Source organism: Sardina pilchardus, chromosome 8 (assembly GCF_963854185.1).
Source record: "Sardina pilchardus chromosome 8, fSarPil1.1, whole genome shotgun sequence".
Classification (NCBI taxonomy): domain Eukaryota; kingdom Metazoa; phylum Chordata; class Actinopteri; order Clupeiformes; family Clupeidae; genus Sardina; species Sardina pilchardus.
Genome location: NC_085001.1, coordinates 5,380,657 through 5,397,223, shown reverse-complemented (window position 1 = coordinate 5,397,223; position 16,567 = coordinate 5,380,657). Strand labels below are relative to the sequence as shown.

At 47.8% G+C, this 16,567-nt stretch overlaps 1 protein-coding gene across 1 annotated transcript in view; it reads left to right on the top strand.

Annotated features, from left to right (window-relative positions):
• LOC134088488 (transient receptor potential cation channel subfamily M member 3-like) overlaps positions 1–15,614 on the top strand; it is a 59,090-nt gene extending 43,476 nt beyond the window's left edge. Inside the window, exons 2-8 of the mRNA XM_062542463.1 lie at positions 4,031–4,110; positions 4,311–4,512; positions 5,281–5,494; positions 6,028–6,152; positions 7,341–7,512; positions 14,648–14,822; positions 15,284–15,614. Of these exons, the coding sequence (XP_062398447.1) occupies positions 4,031–4,110; positions 4,311–4,512; positions 5,281–5,494; positions 6,028–6,152; positions 7,341–7,512; positions 14,648–14,822; positions 15,284–15,428 (1,113 nt within the window). The 3' untranslated portion in view covers positions 15,429–15,614. The remainder of the gene's footprint in view (positions 1–4,030; positions 4,111–4,310; positions 4,513–5,280; positions 5,495–6,027; positions 6,153–7,340; positions 7,513–14,647; positions 14,823–15,283) is intronic.
• The last annotated feature ends 953 nt before the right edge of the window (positions 15,615–16,567 follow it).

The window sequence follows — 16,567 nt, the reverse complement described above, 5'->3', positions numbered from 1 at the left end:
CCAGTAGGATATAGACAAAAAGTGCTGAACTAACAGAAAATCTTCATTCATTCATGTTGACAGTAAGCCAAGAGTGGATTGCACTGAACTCGTAGTAGGCTAGCCGACTGTCTGAGTGGGGGAAAAAATCAGCCACCCTCCTCTGCAGCAGGTACTGTAGACTGAACAACAACTGCAGCACTGATTGAAGAGAGGGAGCAGCAAATTGAATGTAACTGCTCTGTTCTCTGACCCCCATGGCAAGGCCCCGGGCCCCAACACACACTCGGCGTCCCCCGCTCTGCCCTTGTGGAGGTGTGCAGTGCAGTGCAGTGCAGTGCAGTAGGTGGCAGTGGGATGACGGACAGCCCCGCCGCGCCGCGCATCCGTCTTGGCCAAGGTTTCCTCTTAAAGAACGGGAACGTCTCGCCGCCGAGTCGGCGTGTCAGCAAAGTGATAGTAATTGCAGAGTGTCAGGAGAACCTGGTGACAAGCATTGTTCATCTTATGCCACACACAGGCACACGCGCACACACACACACACACACGCACACATAAATACACCCCAAGTCCTTGGGAGCACACTTTGTTGTCGTAACGTCGGAACTTGGGTCGTAACTTTGAAGGGTCCTCTGAGGAAGCCGGTGAGTTAAAGGTGCGGAAGAGTCTGGCTCTCTTGTGAAGCCCTGATACGGCACAGCTGACCTCCAGCAGCAGGGAGAGCAAACACCTGCAGTGGCACAAACCTCTCTGGGGGATTAGCTCAAAGCAATTTGGAGCATTTTGGTGGTGCCAGGTTTGTTGCTACTGTGTGTGCTTGTGTGTGTGTGTGTGTGTGTCTGTCTGTCTGTCTGTCAGGTTCTTTCTGTGTGTGTGAGAGAGGGAAAGTGTGTGTGTTTGTGTGTGTGTGTTTGTCTGTCTGTCTGTCTGTCTGTCTGTGTGTGTCTGTATGTGTGTCTGTATGTGTGTGAGAGGAAAAGTGTGTGTGTGTGTGTGTGTGTGTGTGTGTGTGTGTGTGTGTTTGATGTGTTTGTAAGGGGAGGTGGGCTGGCGGGGTGAGGGGGGGCAGTATACCCAGCCAGATCCTGCCATTGGGGATTTGTTGTTGTTGGGGCGTCGGATTGGATGAGGAGGAGCTGAGCGCTGGGTGGGTGGGGTGTTGTGGGCTGGGGTGTGTGTGTGTGTGTGTGGGGGGGGGGGGGGGGGGCGTCCTGGCTGGAGTTTGTTTTAGCCCAGGCACCCTGTGATGGGGGCTAATCCCAATAGCCCACTGGGCCACATATGCAGATCTCTTACTCCAAAGCCCTCCGGCCAGCCAAGCAGAAGGGACAGGATGTTAGCTGCCCCATCAGGGGAGAGCTCTGGGCAGGCAGAGAGCTCCGCACCTCCACCAGTGACCCTGAGATTTACTCTACTGGACAATATGCCACGGGATTGAGGCAGGCCGTCAGGTAGAGGAAAACCACCCCAAATATGTTTTTCATGCTGGTAAAAGAGGTTGCTGTTTAGAAGGGTAATTTGCATGTGAAACATATGAGTTGTATATTTAATTAGTTCATTCATTGTGCATTTAATTAAAATTCTTATGTATAGATTCCTCTGTTGTTTGGTTGAAAGGATGAGATAAAGAAATCTTTTTGTTGTTGATAATTTGAAAGTAAGTCATGTATGTGTTCATATGCTGTTCGCTAGTTTGAAAATGCATCCCTGCCGAAAGGGAGCATGAACAATCCATTATAAATGATTAGAGGTGGTCCACTTCTTTTGAAGTGCATGCTATAATGATATCCATGCGTAGACTAATCCGTCACCTCAAATCAGCATTGCCTCTCTGGAGATGCCCATTTTTGGCCAAACTAGCCTGTTTTGCCTGACCTGACGACTTCCAGCAAAGAGCAAAGCTGTTCTCTCGTCCTAGGTGGTGAGAACCCACAGGTGCATCTTAATTATGGCACTGTGTGTTTGTGGCACTGACAATAAGAAACAAGAGACCCAGTCCAATTCAAATACAAAATGGACAAACAAGAGCGTGAGCCAACAAGAGAGAGCTAAAGGGGCGCTAGGCTAGCTTCGCTCCAGCAGTCCATTTCAGCAAGTGGTGGTTGAAAGTAAAAAGGCCGTCATTCCTGCTCAGTGCTCACCCTTAGCCAGTCCATGTCTCTCCACCTGGCAGGGGTCTTTGTAGGGGGTGTCTGCGGCTACTTTCCATTTAATACGGTTTAATTAAATGTGCTTATCACCCGCCAGCCAATTATGTGCTGGAATTCTAAAACTTCAGTTCAGAGGGGAAAAGCTGGGCTATGGGTTAAAGAGGCGTAAATATGGCTGAATAAAAAAGCAGAATAATATCTGCAGTAAACTGGTTTTTCTTCTCCTCGCAGCCTGGTCTGAGAGAATTGGATTGCCGTTGATTTCCTGTTGTGCTATTATGCGTTGTAGTAATATGCTGCGTTGCACTGTCTCTACCGGACCAACGCTGTTCCCATGCCAGAACTGCCACAAAGTATCTGGTTGAGCGCGGGTCTACTTTGTGTGTGTTCACAGCGGCGGAAAGATACATGAATGTGCCCTGTCAGTGATGTGCTCCAGCTCGCTGAGTCATCATGTTAAGTCTACTCTGTGAAGCTGATCCCCCCCATCCCATCCCCTCTCCCCACCCCCCCCACCCCACCTCTTCATATCGCTAACTTTTTAAGAGTAGGCTATTGGTTTCACTTTTGTATTAGGTTCGGTGGATGCATTGCTGTCTTATGAAATCACAGCATACAGAGGATTGCAGGCTGTACGGATATTTGCGGTGTTAGAATGCTGGCTTACTGGCAGAAATTGAGTATGATTTCTTTTTCTTGTGTGAGGGGCAATCCCTGTCCAAGCAGCTCAGGTAATCACAAGTGTAATCCGAAATGAATAAAGGTGGATCACCAGACTCACACACACACACACACACACACACATACGCACACGCACAGACACACAAACAGACACACACACACACTGCTGCATTGTAATGTTATACTGAGTTGGTGCGGACGTTTAAGACCGTAATCCCTGTCCGTCAGCCCTGCTGTAATTCATTGGCCCAATTCTTCATGTCAAATGACACCAAAATACTAACCACATGGCTTAACCTGAGAGCCACATCACACATGAACACTCCAACATGGAGCAGTCTTTGTGCTGCTTTACATTGAGCACTCCAACATGGAGCAGTCTTTGTGCTGCTTTACTGAGCTGGATTTGGTGGGATTTGCGTGCTGACTGTGTTCATGTGTGTGATTGTTTCTCCGTCCCCTTAAGCAATGCCTTGAGCTTTATTGCTCAAATATTTCTACAGGTCTCTCCTACAGGTCCTCTGTAATAGTATTAACCTCTCAGGCAAACACATCTTCTCTTCAGCTCCATGTTGTACAATACAACACACGTATCCATTAACCTCTCAGGCAAACATCTTCTCTTCAATACAACACACGTGTCCAGAAAAAGACTGAAAATCGGCTTTCATAGTCCGGACAATACTGGCCCACTTATTTCCCATTTTTAAAAAGCCTTCATAATCACGGATCACTTCGCCAATACAGACTTTCTTATTGCAGTTTGTAACGGAAGTAATGTGGTTTTGTAGATGTGGACCAAACTTCTCCATCAGCCATGCAAATGAGTGAGTCTGATCTTCATTAAAAATGCCAAAAATCCAATTGCACTCAACACAGTTCCTAAGACACAACTGATATATTGATTTTCCGGCTTTTCTTACGACTTAAAAAAATGGATGTCATTTTCTCGAGCACATTAGAGTGTGTGGAATGTGGGTAATCCCTGTCTCACCTTTCAGCCAGTTTGGATGTGCATGTGAGTGTACGGGGGTAACCTGACTGCAGGAGAACACAGTTGAATGTTAACGGGCGATGGAAAGCCAGCCAGGTGATGGGGGTGAGAGAGGTGTTACGAATGGGCATCAGAGGGCCGATGCTCGCGGGACATTCAACCCTCCGTGTCCAATCTCAGTGATTATCTTTTTCTCTCCTTCTCTCTCTCTTTGTCATCTGTGCAGGCGCAGAAGTCCTGGATCGAGCGAGCGTTCAGCAAGAGAGAATGCGTTCATATCATAGTGAGCTCCAAAGACCCCCATAGGTACGTGGGACTTTGACAGATTTGACCTGAGATTTCTCTGGTGAGATGTGATGTGTTTGAGTGTGGATATGTCAAGCCATTGGATCACTCAGCTGCAGGCCAAACTGGGGAACTGAGCCACAGAAAGACTTGTCATGAGAAGTGCAGAAATGTCACCACGTATTGACATTCAATAACAGTTAAGTCTTCTCTCCCTGCAGGTGCTGTTGCGGTCGCCTGATTGGACAGCATGTGGGCCTGCCCCCCAGCATCTCCTCCAATCAAAATGACAAGTCCGAGCGCTTGCCAAAGAATGACAGCCTTGCTGAGAAATGGTCGATCAGCAAGCACACGCAGCTCAGTCCTACCGATGCCTTTGGCACCATCGAGTTCCAGGGCGGAGGGCACTCCAACAAGGCCATGGTAAAGCTGTGCGCCTTACGGCTGCTATAGTATGAAGCTGCAGACTAGGCAGTCGGCCTCAAAGCACCTTAGACTTGTGACTTACAAGTGTGATCACGGATTGTACTCATGATCAATGTTAAACAGTTTGCGCTTGAGCGCCGAGAAAAGGCACATTCACAAATTTGATCACGGAAATGGCACTGAAGAAGATCCAGTATTTTCATCAAAGATTCATTTATTCATGTGCCTTTGTGGGGAATTGATCTGACTGCAAATTGCATCTATGAAAAGGAGATTAGGGTACGATTAGGGTACCAAAGAACGCTTGATAGGCTCATCTGATCTATTCAGGTTCTTCAATTAGGAAATAACTCTCAAGCATGCCAACAGAATGGTGTTGCTTTTATTTCTTTATTACTTGATGCACTTTGTTTCTGTTGTGGTTTACAGGCCACTCATTTCTATTTCAACAAGAGTATCTCAAAAGCCAATAATCCAGTGCAGACAGGCCCCTTCTCTAGACAGAGATATTAACTAGAAAGAGAGCACATCTAAAGCCGATAATAGAAACATCCCACAGTAACACCCCGTCTAAAATGATCCTTTTGAAACATGGTCATACTTAAAAGGGAGAATCCCGCGCACTGTCCATTACGCATGCAAACATTTATTCAGTATTCACAACATTTCAGTCATAGACCTTCCTCAGGTGAATCTTTAAACATGGACGAGACGCTGCAGATAATAGCAATGTGTTATGTGTGTGCCGTGTCTCTCCACATCCAGTATGTGCGGGTCTCCTACGACACCAAACCCGACCTGCTGCTGCACCTGATGACCAAGGAATGGCAGCTGGAGCTCCCCAAGCTGCTCATCTCGGTGCACGGAGGGCTGCAGAACTTCGAGCTGCAGCCCAAACTCAAGCAGGTGTTCGGCAAGGGCCTCATCAAGGCTGCCATGACGACCGGCGCCTGGATCTTCACAGGAGGGGCCAACACAGGTGCTACACGCTCAGGGGAGCTTTACTCGACTCACATCACACGGCCTCTCTGGACAGACGTGACAGTCATATTAAATATCTAGGGCTTTGCCTCAGGTTACCTCTGAGATCCCATGTTGCAAACCCTTCCCAAAGCATACAGCAAAGGATAGGATACCAGAGCACCCAAAGAGAATGGCTATGTGTATGTGTATGTATACAGTGAGAGAGCACCCAAAGAGAATGGCTATGTGTATGTGTATGTATACAGTGAGATGGGAAAAAGAAGATATAGCTGCCTGCAATAATGTGATCCCCGTCACAAACACTGGGTGAGTAATGTGTATTGGGAGTGTATTGGGGAGAGTCAGGTCGGATGTCAGGGAGAAGCTTACTGGCCTGGTCTCTGACAGGGATTGAGTGCCGACCCGGAGGCTGTGCCTCCAAAGGGGGGTGTACAGCACAATTCCCTGACCTAATGGAGTGTTTGGCTTTCACATCGCCTCCCGTTCTCAAGCCCTCTCCTCTCCGCTCTTGTTTCTCCACCGGCGCAGGGGTCATCCGTCACGTCGGAGATGCGCTCAAGGACCACGCCACCAAATCTCGCGGAAAGATCTGTACCATCGGCATCGCCCCCTGGGGCATCGTGGAGAACCAGGAAGACCTCGTGGGCAAGGATGTGAGTGATTACAGTCCAGAGAGAGCGAAGCGAAGTGTGTGTTTTGTGTGTGCGTGTGTGTGTGTGTGTGTGTGTGTGTGTGTGTGCGTCCTTTAAATACACAACAGGCTGGAGTCTGGAGGCTTTATAAATGGCAGGGCATGAGTAACCACAGCTGGCGACCTGAGCCAGAGGATCTCACTCAGAGTCTTATTAAAGGAGAGGGTGAGGGTGGGGCTGAGAGGATCTCACTCAGAGTCTTATTAAAGGAGAGGGCGAGGGTTGGGCTGCCAGGCTCTCTGCCATTAGATCTCTCTTCATGGTTCATATTGCCTCCACTGAGGAATGCTAATTTCCCATTGCATAACCCTATCAGACGCTCAGAGAGAGCTTAGCGCCAATTCAGAGGGGCTGAAATAGGCAAATGCAGGCATAAGCAGGGGATGCAGGGATTTCATATTTATGACCCCCCTCCCCTCTCTCTTTCTCCCTCTTTCTCTCTCTCTCTCTCTCTCTCTCTCTCCCCCTCCCACTTCCTTCTGTCTTTCTTTTTCTCCTTCTTTTCCTGTCCTCTGTGCACTTGCATCACGTTCCTGAGTGATGTAACCGCGGCGATGCAGAGAGGCTATGAGAAAACAGCTGCAGTGCTGCAAGCGCTTAACAGCGTTTCCCAGTGTTGCGCTCAGGCTCTGTGTGTACTGTACTCAAACCAAATGAGACCCCAAAAAAAGGGGAGGTTATGTGTCTGTGTGTATGCGAGAGGGAAACAAAACGAGGGGCTCTTTCATTTATAATCATTACAGATAGCGCCAACAGCATGCCATTTGTGTGTTAGTCAGCGGGGAGATTAATTGCACTGATTTGCGTGTCCGTCAGTGATACATGGATTCACATTTGTGCATTTGCGTGTGTGTGTCTGTGTGTGCATGTGTGTGTGTGTCTGTGTCTGTGTGTGTGTGTCTGTGTCTGTGTGTGTGTGTGTGTGTGTGTGTGTGTGTGTGTGTGCGTGTGTGTGTGTGCGCGTGTGTGTGTGTGCGCATGCGTACGTGCGTGCGTGCGTGCGTGCGTGCGTGCGTGTGTGTGCGTCTGTGTGTGTGTCTGTGTCTGTGTGCGTGTGTGTGTGTGCGCGTGTGTGTGTGTGCGCATGCGTGCGTGCGTGCGTGCGTGCGTGCGTGCGTTTGTGTGTGTGTGTTCAAACCCATGCCCCAGGTGGTCAGGCCCTATCAGACCATGTCCAATCCGCTGAGCAAGCTGACGGTGCTGAACAGCCTGCACTCTCACTTCATCCTGGCGGACAACGGCACCACGGGGAAGTACGGGGCCGAGGTCAAGCTGCGGAGGCAGCTGGAGAAGCACATCTCCCTGCAGAAGATCAACACCCGTGAGTACAGCCCTGCAGCCCAGCTGAGCAGAGAGCACAGAGCGCTGGCCACACTCACGCCACGGCCACACAACAACGCAAAGCAGCAGGAAGCAACGAATAGATGGGACTGACCAACAGCACTCAGGGCAGTAGTGGTGTCCAGTGGGGTGATCAGCAGCACTCAGGGCAGTAGTGGTGTCCAGGCAGTGGTGGGGGCATGTGACAGCACAAACCTCACATGTCCAAGAGGCATCAAGTGGCACACTGTGTGCTGCTGTGGGGCGTGTTGTAAAAGCATGGGGAGACATTTGCTTTCCCTCTGCCTTCCTTTCTTCCCTTGCTTTTTTTCTTTCTCTTTTTTCTTTTTTTCTTTTTTCTCTTTTATGAAATGGCACAATCCTTTTAAGTTTTTTTTAACACATGAATGTAATGCGTTTTACATGTTTCAAATCTCTAACAGGGGAATGTGCATGAATGACACATTCATGATTACATCTGAGACTTCTGATGTCGCACATTCCCCTCACTACGTGGCAAAACCGTAGTGCAGCATATTCCAGCCCCTTCCCGTGACTGATGTCTGATCAGATTCTTCAGAATGCCTTACTGTACATGTTCCCTGCACCAGATTCCTTTCCGCATGACAACCACGGAGCGACTCGTACAGTAGCTCTCCCCACCACCTGCTCGCTGCATGTATGAGAAGGACGCATTCTGTTGGCAATGCTGTCCTCCTCCACCACCCTTGCCATCTGCATGCGTTGCTTTGCTGAGGGAAGCCTGGAGGGTCAACAGCCAGGGGGCGCTGTTTGACCTCCCTTTCCCAGGTCATGTGACTAATGGGCTTCCCTTTGTCATCCTATGCCTGGGGTCATGACAGGGGGCTGGGAAGGCAAAGGGACGTTCAGTCGTCATCATCAGCATCAAACTAATAGCGACCCCCAAAACCAACACCACCACCACCCCCAAAACCAACACCACCATCACCACCACCACCCCTTGTCAACACAAAAAGACTCCCCACCGCTAGTTCATTCATCCCCTCGGCACCACCCACCTACGCCCACACACACACACACACACACACACACACACATACACACACACACACACACACACACACACACACACACACACACACACACACACACACACACACACACACACACACACACACACACACACACACACACACTTGCATAAGATGTCGGTTAGTTGCATCAGGGCGAACTGTGATTGTAATATTTTGTCTGATTGCGATATTTCCCCAAAAAGGCCACGGGGATTTGTTCGAGAGACGTTGACATTTTGCGTTTGTTTAGTGGAATCCTCTCCTTTTCTTCTCGCCTCTCTCCGTCTCTCCCCCGGAGACACACACGCACACACACACACACACACACACACACGCACTCTGCGGGGAGCATGCGGTGTATCAGGTGGGTGGTTTGCCACGCGGCGAGGCTCATTCCTTGATTTGATTACCTGTCGTCGCGGGCCGAGGGAGGACATCCATCTCACTTTTAGCCTGGGCTCAGGGGACGTGCGGCGGCCTGGGTCCTACAGGTTCCCCCTGGTTGAATAAAAAAAGTCTGTTTTGTCGGGAGACATTACGCCAGGCGGTAATGCTGCTTAAAAATTCATATTCTCCCCCATGTGGTCCTACGGCGCCATATGCGAGAGGTGTGTGAATAAATCATGAGAGTTGGTGTTGCACACTCTGCTGCCAGAATATGCCTGGAATACAGAACTGGGGGAGAACTGGCGGGGGGGGGCGGGGGCATCATCCTTTACTCCTCGCAGGAACCCCGGGATTCCAGTTTGAACAGGTCTAGCCCAAGCAACTGATGGGTGTTTGACAGCCTGACATACAACAATGGCAGACGAGGAGATCAAACAAAGCCAAAGATCAGACAAGACATCAGACGGAAATTCAGAGGGAGATTATTTCTGAATCTGTCAGGATTTGTGACAACCCCATCTGTTAAAATGTTTGTATAATCTAACTCTATTTAGCATACAGTATACCTCACAGCTTCTGAGGCATTTGCATCCATGAGCAGGTAAACATATACTATACAGTAGTACAAATAGATATTTCATCAGCTCTGACTATCAGCTCACAATTGATTCTCCTCACTCCTCAATTAAACAGCTTATTATCTCAACCCATCTGGGATAGAGAGCATGTGCACCGTACACACAGGCCATACGGATGTAAAGAGTAATTGTATACATTTAGGATCGTGCACTGTAGTATATAAGGCCATACGGATGTAAAGAGTAATTGTATACATTTAGGATTGTGCACTGTAGTATGTAAGTATGTATGTTTATTCCATGCAACCATCTAGGCACAGACACGTTGAACATGAACAAATCAACCATCCCTTTCATCTGCTTCAGCAAGTGTTCCATGACTGAGCAGATCTGTTAGACGTGGCCTACTGTATCTTCTAAAACGGATAGTTCTGGTCCTTGATTATGATTGGCTGAATCGCGTTCAATGCCGTTGTATATAGCACGATAAACACACACCTTGACCGCATTTCGTTCTATAGTAATGCGCTAGCACAAAACTAGCAGTGGCTGCGTCTTGTTGTTGCTTGGCAACCATTCATATGGAGGGAATATATTTCTTGGCGGAAGAATGATTATTATTATGAATACATCGTTACTCCGCTTCGCGTCGTGCCTAACAACGCCCCTTAGCTGTTCGATTATACAGTATAACGCACAGCCTCTCGGGGCTTATTGCGTAATTAAGGCAGCTCTGTTAGACATGGCCTACTGTATCGTATTGCAGCTCTGTTAGACGTGGCCTACTGTATCGTATTGCAGCTCTGTTAGACGTGGCCTACTGTATCTAATGGCAGCTCTGTTAGACGTGGCCTACTGTATCTTATGGCAGCTCTGTTAGACGTGGCCTACTGTATCTTATGGCAGCTCTGTTAGACGTGGCCTACTGTATCTTATGGCAGCTCTGTTAGACGTGGCCTACTGTATCTTCTAAAACGGATAGTTCCGGTCCTTGATTATGATTGGCTGAATCGCGTTCGATGCCGTTGTATATAGCACGATAAACACACACCTCGTTCTATAGTAAAGCGCTAGCACAAAACTAGCAGTGGCTGCGTCTTGTTGTTGCTTGGCAACCATTCATATGGAGGGAGTATATTTCTTGGCGGAAGAATGATTATCTATGAATACATCGTTACTTTTTCGTTGCTGTGCCTTTGTTTCATGAAATCTTGTTAGATCGACGTAACCGTTTTAGAAAAGCAATAAGCCACTCGAGTCCGTGCTTTATACTGTATAATCGAACAGCTAAGGGGGTTTTAGGAATTCCGCTTCGCGTCGTGCCTAACAACGCCCCTTAACTGTTCGATTATACAGTATAACACACGGCCTCTCTGGGCTTATTGCTTAATTATGGCAGCTCTGTTAGACGTGGCCTACTGTATCTAATGGCAGCTCTGTTAGACGTGGCCTACTGTATCTTACGGCAGCTCTGTTAGACGTGGCCTACTGTATCTTATGGCAGCTCTGTTAGACGTGGCCTACTGTATCTAATGGCAGCTCTGTTAGACGTGGCCTACTGTATCTAATGGCAGCTCTGTTAGACGTGGCCTACTGTATCTAATGGCAGCTCTGTTAGACGTGGCCTACTGTATCTTAAGGCAGCTCTGTTAGACGTGGCCTACTGTATCTTATGGCAGCTCTGTTAGACGTGGCCTACTGTATCTTATGGCAGCTCTGTTAGACGTGGCCTACTGTATCTAATGGCAGGTTCTGTCACCTTCCTGAAGCCTGTCTGATTCTGGGTGCCCTGCGGCTTGACCCCGTCCTCCCATAAAGCTGCACACATAGAGCCTCATGTCAGCCGCACCAGCGCCTCCTGCCTCTGCCTGATCCAGACACCCAGATGGACCTCTCCGGCGCCTCTCTGCTGCGCCCCTCTGCTCCCCTACTTGGCCCCTGTCTTTGGCAGCGCGTGACTGCTCGTGCTGGGACTCCCTGCCTCCTGAAGTGGTTGGCAGTCACGCTGCCATCCAGGACTCTCCTCTCACGCGTGGTCCCCATCACACGCTTGCATGCCGCTCTCCCTATCACAGCTGTGCTGGCCCACAAACCCTGATGCTCCATAGCGTGGCTCTCCCCTACTGTCCAGCTCCGAATGCCCTGTCTGTACAGCATTTACCATGATAACTGCTGATTCACTATTATAGCACACATAGTGAAACCGACTACAGTAAAATAGTGTACATAGTCACTTCCTATTATGATATACTAAAAACTACAAACACACACATCTGTCTCTTCTGAAACACAAATTACCAATATATAGCATCTGTACTGTAGATTGAGGACTACTGTCCCATGTTAGTATGCAGTAAAACAGGGGTCTCAAACTCGCGGCCCGCGGGCCAATTGCGGCCCGCGAGATGATATTTTGCGGCCCCCGGCCTGAAGTCGAAGCTTAATGTTAGTGCGGCCCGCGCATGCATCTGGGCATTTTATATTTTGTAACAATCGTGGGCTGGGCTCTATGGCTGCACTACCATAGCTCAGGCTCGTGACAACAACACGAATTAGCAATTGTTTACTTGCAACATGTTCCAGCCCGCAACTTTCTGTCAAAATAATAGGCTAATGCCTAAGTCGCCCCTTGAGGGTATTTTTTATGCGATAAACCTATGGGTTAACCTATGCGGCCCCCCAACCAGTTGATGTTGGTTACAGTGGCCCCCAGCTCATTTGAGTTTGAGACCCCTGCAGTAAAACAACCATTTAAAAAGACCATTCTATCTTTATTTCAGACGTACACAGGAAAGGTGTTCAGTTCCTTGTGCTACAGGGGATGTCCCAGAGTGGCCGATCATCAGCCAAGCCTATTTCATATCACAGCATGATGCAAGATTCAGTGATAAGGATTCAGTGATAAGGCACTTGCAGCAGTCAGAAATGTGCTGCATGTCACACATTTACATACCACCACAGTACAAGATCCTAAATATAATTACATTTAAAATGACTCTTTACACATGAAACATCCTTTGGATTTGAAGGTGCTACATGACCAAAAACCGTACAGAATCCCACATACAGTAGCCCCTTCACAGATTAGCCTACTAGACAGCTAAACTCCATTAAATCTGTAAACAAGCCAAATCAAAATGGACACTGGTCTGAATAAAAGCAGTGTTTTTATTTGCGGCGGCTACAGCCAACACATTCACCCTGGCCCATAAGCTGCATGCCTGCCTCCTTGATGTGGCAGATAAAATCTCCTTGGCCAGGTTCCTTGTTCTTTCAGAGCCCATCATGCGTCTTCGCCTTATCGGACCAAGCCCCTTTATCCTCCCTGGAGCTGCACGACGCGATAGAACCCTGGGGGGGCACGGACAGTTTTCACAGCCAAAGCCAAACGTGGTGACAGCGTGCGCTATTACAAAGAGAGAAAAACACAGCATGAGTCAAGGCTGTGGTTTCACGGGCCTTACCGCTGCAGCACAGGCAGCATGGAACTGCAACTGTCCATTTGCTCAAAGAAAAAAGCGGTGGGAAGAGAATAAAATACAGGGCAAGAGCTGAACTCGGTGTGGACTGGCAGGAAGGACAGACATTTACTGTAAGCGCTGTCGGTCAATGCCTCATAAACTGAAGGTCACAGGAGTACAGGAGATGTCCACCCGTCTTTTCACACCTTTCACGCTTAAGGTCAGAGCTAAACCTGTGCTTCACAGCTCTCTCAGCAGCAGTCACGCAGTAGAGGAGTGAGGACTTTGTGTTCAAATACTGTATATGCTGCCATAAACATGTATGAGTGTTGGCTCTTTACAAAGCTAGTCACAAAGCTGTGGATGAAGTGAAACCTGAAGTGCTGGCATTGAGCGGGATGTGTAGTGCATTTCTCACCGTAGGAGAAAGAAGTCCTGAAATCGATGTTGGTTGCCGCCAACGCTATCGCTTTGCTTCTCTGAGCCTGCCGTGACACATTAATACTGTCAGGATTAAAAGAAATCCTCCGCTGCATAAAATGTGTGAAAATCTGCAGAGTGTATGAATCTCTCTGATGAATAATTTCTTGGATTAGGTGTGCACCAACCAACCTGTGGTTTGGACTCCAATTTGAAACTGAAAATATTTGTTGTCCCCTTCCCCCCCATTTCAGGAGAGATCATGTGCCACCTTTTTTGGATGCAAAGAACACTTGTGAGTTTTGACTCGACAGATGCTCTGTCAGTAGTCTTCGTCGCTCAGGGGAAAAGGTGGGACAGTCTGTATATTGAAGACTCTTTCGATTACAGAGCATCCTCTGAAGTGTAGCCCTGTAGGCTAAATGGAGGACATGCTTAGAGTGGGACTCTCAGGGGACTCAAATCTTTTCTGAGTCTAGAGCTCCTTCACTGCATTCCTGAACCTACAGACTACAGTCTGCCCCAGTGTCAGGTGCATTAGATAATTACTCCAAATGAGAGCTAATTGGCTTTGAGCTGTGGACGTGTGCCAGGTTTCAGCCGGCACATTTGTGACTTTTGGAGCAAACAAAGCACTGATATTTGCATTTATTTCTTAAAAGAAATGGTGGTCAAATATAGGAGTCACAGTGGATCCAAGGCTTTCAATAGAATTCAGTAGGAAAAACTGTTCTTAAAACGGCTGTCCTTTATTTGCACAATATCCCATTCATGTCATGTGGGAAGGAAGTGTACATCTGTACATTTTTTCCCTATGGTATGGACCCTTTAGTGAGTCTAAAATGAAGATGGAATTGATTACAGCTTTGTGTGCAAGCTAGTTACTGGGAAATGCAGGTTTTACTCGCACAGATCTTTCTTTCACTGAGGCTGAAGCATTCTGAATAGAGTAGATAGCCCAAAACAGAACCTTAAAAGAACAAACAAGCAAAAACAACTTATAACATACACTCAAAAGAATGTACTGAAAACAACACAAAATTGCATTGTTGTGCCCAGAGACGTGTCATTGTACATTTGTGCACAAGTGTGTACAAACATCCTTTATTTAACAACCACTAGCACTGTGTTCAAGACAAAACAAATTTGCTTCAGTGCTTTCTCTCTCTCTCCTCTCTCTCTCCTCTCTCTCCTCTCTCTCTCTCCCTCTCTCTCTCTCTCTGTCTGTTCTGTAGGGATTGGGCAGGGAGTGCCTGTGGTGGCGCTGATCGTGGAGGGGGGCCCGAACGTCATCTCCATCGTGCTTGAGTACCTGCGAGACACGCCGCCCGTGCCCGTGGTGGTGTGTGACGGCAGTGGGCGGGCATCTGACATCCTGGCGTTCGGGCACAAGTACTCGGAGGAGGGAGGGTGCGTGGCTGCACCGGAGACATGTGATGAATGAATTAACAGGGGGTGATGTTGTCATCAGTGGCAATGTATTAGGGGTGCCAAATCATGATAGATGACCAGCAAAACCTTACTGCTGAATGAACTAGCCGTGAAGTTGAACATGTTTTTTTAGCATGTTTTAGTTGGAATAGTCGGCTTACGTAATACAGTATTATTTGATGCAATTTTCCGTGATGTTTTAGAAGAGACTGTGCTTTTACCCTGTAGTCTTAGAGCAATCGACACATCTCCCTCTGTCTTGCATGTTTGCTTGTTTTTTCTATGTAGGCTATTTGCAGTGGTGAATACTTTTTAGTTGCCGTAAAAATGAACAAACTTGTCTATTTTCCCCGTGTGTATTGTGTTATTCTGTGTGTGTTTGTGTACGTGTGTGCGTGCGTGCATGCGTGTGTATGCTTGGTCTTATGTTGTCTCAGCAGTATCATCAACGAATCCTTGCGTGATCAGCTTCTGGTCACTATCCAGAAGACGTTCACCTACAGTCGCACTCAAGCCCAGCACCTCTTCATCATCCTCATGGAGTGCATGAAGAAGAAGGAGCTGGTAAGTGAGCCAATCTGTTAGCGTAGCGCACTAGCATAGCCTGTTAGCGTAAACCGACACGTGTGTTTCCTTCGCCTTGCATCATCTTCTGTCTTCTCAATGGGATGTTTTTTAAAGGCCAAATGTGTGTGTTGAGGTTTAGCTGGACTTTGGAGAAATGTCCAGTCAGTGGTAGAACTTCATCATGAATTAGAGTGTCATCCAGGGGAGCGGGTTCATGTGTTTGTGTGTGTGTGTGTGTGTGTGTGTGTGTGTGTGTGTGTGTGTGTGTGTATATGTTATTAGCTGTACCCAGGGGTAAAACAAATGGGAAGGTAAAGTCAAAATGCTCAGTATTTTTGTGTGAGCGATTTTGGATGATGAGAGCAGGTTTTTGGAGCACCTACTTGCTGGCCATTAGCCCAAGTTTTTTTTTTGCGTGTCTGGTTGTGACCTCTGACCTCACACTCCGTCCGCAGAGTGGGTCACTGCTCAGGTCGCGCCTGCTGGAAGGGATTTGACTTGCCAAATGTCACACCGACTGCTCTTTGACGAGCAATTCTCCCCGTGGGTGATGACAGACAGGATTTTCTCAAATGAATGTCACATCGCTGTGATGGCCTGGCTCCCAATTTTCTTTTAAGGGCATGCTATGTCATGAGCATGCTGATAAGTTAGCAGTGCCACCAATCACATAGCCACTCACCGAGGAAGCGCCGGTCCAATCTCACATGATGGGGCTGCTGCCTCAAGAGAACAGTATTAATAAGCATGGGCGTAAACCTTCATTTGCGCCATCTAAAACAATTTGGCCTGTTTCCAAAGACTGTACATTTAGGCATGGACAGGACACAGACTCTCGAAAGAGAACTTTTTCTAGACTGTTATGAAAATGACAATCAAAACATGCTGTTCAAAGCGAAAACGTCCCATTTCAAATATTTATGGCCAGAGACAGCCCTTAGGCTTGGTTGTTATGTCAAAACATTACTCCCCCTGTCTACAGCTTTCAATTCCATATCTGTGTATGTGGTCTGCATGATTATCGCTACATGTGTTCCTTTCTCTGTGTTGTGAACCAGTCTATCTGAGTGCATGCTGTGTAACTGATTCAGTTTATGTACAGTATCTTCATTTGTGTCAGCCTTCTCAAATTTCCTTTATTTCATTTGTTTCCAATA